Raw genomic sequence first — 6,897 nt, 5'->3', positions numbered from 1 at the left:
TGTACAAGTTTTATTTACAAAAATCTATCTCGCACGATTGTTTATAGTACTGAAATAAATATAATAGTAATAGCTGCGTTATTATTGGTTTATTATCATTAGTTTATTATTATTATTATTAATTGCCGATTTTGAGCAATTGCCGATAATCGCTCTCTTATGAGCAAACCTTGAATCAGTCTCTTCCAATTTCCATAAACTCGTTTCTCTTGTTTTTCTTTAGTTTGTTTAATTGCCTCAACTTGTTCAGCTTTCCAAGCTTCTCGTAAAATATCTTCGTATTCAGAAAAGATTATGTTCTTACTTGAAATTATAAGTAGTAACGAAATAATAAGTTACATCATTCCTGTGATGTATACATTATTATGGTTTTTTTTCAAAATGATTTATAATTTCATTTTACAGTTTAAAATACTTTAGTCTTCTTTACGTCTGTTTTCTTATGTTTCGCCCGTTTATTAGTTGCCGATTTTGTTTCTTCCGTAAACTCGTATCTCATTGCTAGTCGCTCTCTTATAAGCAAACCTTGAATCAGTCTCTTCCAATTTCCATAAACTCGTTTCTCTTGCTTTTCTTTAGTTCGTTTAATTGCTTCAACTTGTTCAGCTTCCCAAGCTTCTCGTAAAATATCTTCGTATTCAGAACAAACGACGTAACCTTCGAGTGCAGGAACTGCACCCATACTTCCAAAATTAAAGCCTACTACGGCTGGTGCACAATCAATGTTAAGCTTCCGTGCGATTCGATTTAATCCTGGAACTACATCATGATACATATATTAGTCTTAATTTCCATTTTTATCAATCATTATAATTATTTTTATTAATTTTTATACATTTGCTGCAGAACACATATGGTACATTATATGTATCAATTAATTCTTTAAGAACTTACGATTTATATGAACAGTGCCTTTTGGGAGCATACGTTGTTTAAATAAATCAACATTTCCATACTCATTTCGTGGAACAATACCGTCCTTGGCTACTGGTGGTTCATATTCCATAGTTTGCCATTCACCAAATAATTCCAGTGGTGAGTCCTTAATTTTCATTCCCGAAAGCTATTGTAATTAAATCATTTTAAAAATTTAATTATTACAGAATAAATATTACGAATGAAGAGATTGAAATAATTATATATACTTTATCGTATTTTGGACGAGCTTTGACTATTTTATAGGCCTCTTGATTTGGTTTCACGACTCTGGCTTCTTTTAGCCAAGTTTCCCTTGAACGAATAGTATGTACACAGTGGCGAGAGTAAATGGCTTCACCAGTAGAAGTATGTCCTAAAGGCACACAATCTGGAGGATACAATGCTTCAAATTTGAGTAAATGTCTTTGAATGACGTACAATGGATGACCTTTGATCTCGCTAAGCGTTCTAGGCAAAGGTTGCTCCAACTCCCTAGAATAAATGAAACTGTCAGATAAAGAAGTATTATGATAAGTAAAAATAATTAAATATATAAAATACCTTTGCAATAGCATTTCATCTTCAGCTCTAGAAATAGCAGTATTTTTTTCTTTCCAATAAGACAAGGTTTCAAGCCACCATTTTTCATCAACTCGTTGCTTACGTGTGACTGTAAGCCATTGTGCACAGTAGCGCCTAGTCACGTCTTTTATCAAACCTTCAGAATTCCAAGCTACTACATATAATACAGGCTTTGTTGCTTTTTTCTATAACAGAGTGCAATTGTTATTACCATACTTTAGTAGATATAATATGAACTGGTTCATAAATCACTCACATATATTTCAGGTATGCAATGGATTTTTTCATCCAATACACTTGTACAAATCCAACTTTCTTCTGACTCTAAATATACTTCAGCCCAAATATCTTGCCTTTCCTTTGTTTTGTTTGTTTGATCTTCGCTATCAGAGGATACTAATTTTCTGCTTTTTTTTATGATGTTCTTAGAACTTTGTGATGCCTCTTCTTTATCATTACTCTTCCTCACTAAACGTTTTGGTTTAGGTTGAAATTCTGCTTCAGAATCTGTTGAATTTTCTTCTATATAATATTTTGATTTTGTGCCATCAACCTTCAAAGACAAATCTGTAGACTTTCTTGCTTTATTATCTTCAGAATTGATATTAACTTTTCGAGATCTTAATTGTCTTAAACTAGACATACTCTTTTCCTGTTCTGCAGATTTAGATTCATCTTTTTTTTCAATACTTTTAGTATTTGATTTTTTAGTTGCTTTGCTTTCACTGTTAGTGTCTTTACTAGTATCAGATTTGTTTTTGCCCTTAGAAGTCTGTAATTTCGAATGTATAATTTTAGCTGCTCTTTTTTTGGCCTCTGCATTAGCATTTTTTTTTGCCTCAGAACTATTCTGAATCACATTTATTTTATCAGAAGCTACCTCTTTTCCTTCCTTTTTCTTTGAACTTCTCTTTTTAGTTACATTAGATTTATCTTTCCCTGCAGTTTCCGGTTCTTTATCTAATTTAAAAAGTGGGTTATTACTATATATCCGATGAGGAGGACAAAGAGAGATAACCAATCTACAATTTAACCCCAATGCTCTCAATGTAGCAACGTATAATAATATCAATTCTTTATAATTAGAAACTTTTTTTTCTTTCAATATTTTCAATAAAGTTTCTTTATCTATTTGTTTATTACCATTACTTTGAATGGGCTCAAATGTAAATACGTGTACAAACCATTTTGTAAACTTTTCTAGATATATGAGATCAATTCTATCTTTTGGATAATTTGAAGTAGAAATCAATGATAATACACCAGCCATTATTTCAGGCTGATTTATCTGGCCATTCAAACGAAAGCCGTAAGCCAACCAGCAAAGCAATCCTACTTTCTCTACTAATATCTGAGCATCTCTTAATCGTTTCTTCAAGATTGCTTTCAAATCTGGCTTTCCCTTCTTCTTTCTGTTAATCATTAAACAAGTACCTGGTAAAACAATCTTGACACCATCTTTTGGAATAGTATATTCATTAGGAGGCTCAGTGTCTTCCTCGTTTTTTATTATTGCATCTTCAGAGCTTTTTTTGGAGAGTGAACCTATACTACACTCACCTTGGAGCAAAAGTTCATCTATTTCATTAGACGATGTAGTATCTTTTACCTCTTTTTTTACTTTTTGTCCTTTTTCCTCTTTTTCTTGTAATATGGAATGGTCAGAATGTGATTCTTTCTTTTCAATGTTTTCATCGTTCTGTTTAAATTTTTGCGAATATTCTAAGTTTTTCAAGACCTGAGTGAAAAGTTCGATATTGTTTGTTTCACTGACATCTTCGAGATCCTCGTCATCAGTGCTCTCATCTTCGGTGTCAATCCGATCCTCAACCGCCGCAGCATCAGGCTTCTTTTTCGTGAAGAAACTAGAATTCAAATTAATTTTCCGTGGATCAACCAGGAACTCATTACTGCTATCAGAACTGTCGTCTTCTGATAAACCATTCATTTCAAAAACGTTTTAAAAGCAAGAATTTTCCTTCTTACGAATTAGTTTTTTGCTAATGTCTTGTATCACATTGCTACAGTTTCTTCGTTACAAAATGTACAAAATCATGCCTTGTTTATTATATTTACTGAAATCACAATTATAAATAGAAATTTGAGTATCAACAGTGATATCATGCTTTGATATTGTGAAATTTTTTTATTTATTGAAATGTTATCTAAGTGCGTAAAAGATCACAGATAAATATGTGTGTACCTAAATACATATACGCATATACGTACATGCATACAAGCCCAACAAAGATTGAGAAAACTATTCTTGCAACCCTATGCCTTTTTGCGAATTCATTATCATTATTTATTAGTAATTAATAAATAAAAATTTATTAATTTTTCTACAAAAAGGTATTTAGTAGTTTTCGATAAAAGAATTGAGAGAACTATTGTATTTTATTAAATTTCCTCGACTTAAATAAATATACAAAATCTGAGAATTGTTAGTCAATCACATAAATCGAAAATCTGGTTATTAAAAAAAGATAATATTAAACATATTCTTATTAATCCAAAAATTTCCCATTTATTTTGTATGTGTATATAAGATTTGAAAATTTTTGTAATAAATTACTATAATTCCAATAGAGGGCATTTTTGATACATCGATAGGTCACTCTTCAAAACAAGTGAATCTAGACCATAATTCTATTTAAGCTCTGTCGAAAGGACGCTGATCCTTCACTTCAGTTTTCGTCGAAAATGGTAAGGTAAGAGTACTTCATATTTTATATAATCCATAGTCATCACGTGCATCATTACGAAATATCATAAAAATACGACATTTTTCAAGCAACAGATATTTCAACATATCATTTACCATTATATTTTCTTTAATTTGCTATTGCTTTCTCAGAATTTTGATTTTATATTTTATGTGATGATACGTAAATAGTCTCGTTCGTATGATGTATTTCTTGATTACAACCTAGAAATACGACTCTGAATATATTAACGTGTATTCGATTGATTTTCCTGATTTAATTTAATGAATCATTTGGAATTCGATTTATTTTTTTTTCTAGAGTTAGTTTAAAACGTTAAAATTAATCAGAACCGTGCTTTGGATGTCCTCTTGCTGATCAACTTTAGTTTCGGCTTGTTTGCAAGTTTTCTGGTGAGTATCATTTCTTTAAAACAAGTTTTATTGCAAAAAACAACATTTATTGCAAAAATAGAATATCTATTTTTAATTTGATTGCATTAGCTTGATGTCTGCTGTGATTTTCAATTTTCACTTCATTCTTCTCTAGTTATTTTTCAATAATTTTGTGAATTTCATATTTTTATTCTCATGTTAGATCATCTCAGATTAATTTTTCAAACGTGAACTTCATTAAAAATTAGTATTTCATATGATGACATAATACTGCCCCAGTCTGAGTATTATATGAGTGATTCAGTTTTCTGAAGAGATTTATAAAAATATGTATTCAATTTATTTAATTGAGCAGTATGTAAGTTGAGTTTGTTTTTCTTTCTAGGGAAAAGATGCAAGAAATAGAGTTGCAATACATTGTAATAAATTCCATTGATAATCTTGGTAAGTTTTTCTTAAATGGAGTAAGATTTAATTTAAAATTATATCTTTTTTTTATGATTTATTTGAATGAAATATGATGATTTATATAGACCGCCCCGGTCAAGCAGAAATATAATGTCGATATTATATACCTGAATATTTATTATATTGAATATGATTTTTACTCATAATCTTTAATAAGAAATATATTACAATATCTGTTTGCTTATTTCAGATGCGAATAATGAAAATGGTTGAATATGTACCACACCTATGATAATATAATATGTATAGGATAACTATGGGATAAAAAAGATATATAACATGAAGTAAGAAAAGAATTTAGACTTTGAAAAAGAAAAGAAAGATATTAGAAAGGTAATTTAAAAGCAGTTTATTTTACAATATAGGCATAAAAGTATTACAAAAATTTTCTATGATGAGTAATTGAAAAGTTATCCCTGTCTTACATGCAAACATGGTGATATTCTTTCACTGATATATGAATTTAATATTATGGAGTTTTTGCTAGTAATATATTTTAATTATGATTAATTCGAATTATTACTTTACAGGAAAGATGTATTCACGAGAATAATAATTAAACCATGGAACCTTTTTTTTAAAGATAGAAAGGTAAATAATTTTTTTTATTAATAAATATTTCCAAATTACAATACTTTCTTTATGATGATACCTGACAAGCATATGTCTGAGTAGATTTGATGTTATTTTTTTTACTGATTACAATTTATTATTGCAATTAAGTTGTAAAATATATATTTTTTAATTTAATGTCTATAACTGTTTTTTTACCAGATTCTATAATTTACTTGAGCACGACGTGTATCATTTTTCAAACAAGGTGAGCAACTGTATAAAAAGAACATAATTTTATTAGGAATTAAGATGATGATTTAATAATATACGCTAATATGATTTATTATAAAATGATTACATCTTGCCCTCACTGATTTCCAACTTTAATTTATGCAATTTTAATATAAATATGTTGATTTTAAAAAAACTTATTTTTTGTCCATAGGTGTTTTTCACATATATTAATTACAAAGTTTAATACCCGAAGACAAATAATAAAAAGGTACAGTATGTTAAATAATTGAACAAAAAAAAATTCAAATTCAGTTACTATAGTGATGCTTTTAATATACGCTATGAGCTTTAGTGATAATTAGTTTTTCCACTGAATTTAAACTATATATATATTTTAAATTATTTAATGATATAAAACCTAATGTTATTAATTTTTGTTTCAGATAAACTTGGAAGACAGGAATTGAATACCAATATGAATTTGTTTTTAAACTCATTAAGTCACATGTATATATACCTTTTATGAATATATACGATTTTCTAACTAAAGACTTTTGTTCTTGTTTGCATATATTTCTCTACAATTTATACAATAGAGTAAGAAAGATATATAAGGATAGATAGAAAGGATAGATATATTTTCCACTACTTACTTTCACCATAGTTTATTACTAGTTTTCCTTCATATCAATAAACATGTAAATTGATACCCGTATATTAGACAGCTATGCGTAAACATGTGTGCCAAGTTAATAACTAACTCTCTATTATGGAATACAGGCCATTAAAAGGCAAGGTTGACAATTACACTGGGATAACTGACCACAAGGCTGATATCACTATATTATTATTGGTGGCTATCACAGTGGAGATAGCTGTATGTATATGTACATTACCTTACAAAAATATTTGTACACTTCCCACAAAAATCTTTTATGCATACATTGTATGTGTTATATAAAACTTCTTGAAATAGGGTTGGATAGGCTGAATAATATTTTCTGTTTAATTAATAAAAGATGTATAATATATGTCATGTG

General features: G+C 28.8%; 1 protein-coding gene, 1 long non-coding RNA gene and 1 other non-coding gene across 6 annotated transcripts; 2 read left to right on the top strand and 1 right to left on the bottom strand.

Moving 5' to 3' along the window:
- Window positions 1–147: 147 nt before the first annotated feature.
- Xpc (DNA repair protein complementing XP-C cells homolog) lies at window positions 148–3,679 on the bottom strand. Its single transcript, XM_072018460.1, has 5 exons — window positions 1,757–3,679; window positions 1,480–1,685; window positions 1,146–1,410; window positions 895–1,063; window positions 148–759 (listed from the first exon to the last, which is right to left on the bottom strand). The coding sequence occupies exons 1-5, from the start codon at window positions 3,446–3,448 to the stop codon at window positions 407–409; spliced, it is 2,685 nt and encodes an 894-aa protein (XP_071874561.1). The 5' UTR covers window positions 3,449–3,679; the 3' UTR covers window positions 148–406.
- A 382-nt stretch (window positions 3,680–4,061) lies between these two features.
- Window positions 4,062–6,406, top strand: LOC139994777 (uncharacterized). 4 transcript variants are annotated; one of them, XR_011801724.1, is made up of 8 exons: window positions 4,062–4,211; window positions 4,527–4,618; window positions 4,986–5,044; window positions 5,259–5,401; window positions 5,599–5,659; window positions 5,843–5,888; window positions 6,069–6,125; window positions 6,301–6,406. It is a non-coding gene; the product is annotated as an uncharacterized lncRNA (long non-coding RNA). The 4 variants fall into 4 exon arrangements; XR_011801725.1 differs by having other exon boundaries at window positions 4,074–4,206; XR_011801723.1 differs by lacking the exon at window positions 4,062–4,211 and having other exon boundaries at window positions 4,218–4,618.
- On the top strand, window positions 4,850–4,918 carry LOC139995374 (small nucleolar RNA SNORD31). The gene has a single exon (XR_011801969.1). It is a non-coding gene; the product is annotated as a small nucleolar RNA SNORD31 (small nucleolar RNA).
- Window positions 6,407–6,897: the final 491 nt, after the last annotated feature.

This window comes from Bombus fervidus, chromosome 15 (genome assembly GCF_041682495.2).
Source record: "Bombus fervidus isolate BK054 chromosome 15, iyBomFerv1, whole genome shotgun sequence".
NCBI lineage: Eukaryota > Metazoa > Arthropoda > Insecta > Hymenoptera > Apidae > Bombus > Bombus fervidus.
This window is presented reverse-complemented; position numbering and strand designations above follow the sequence as displayed.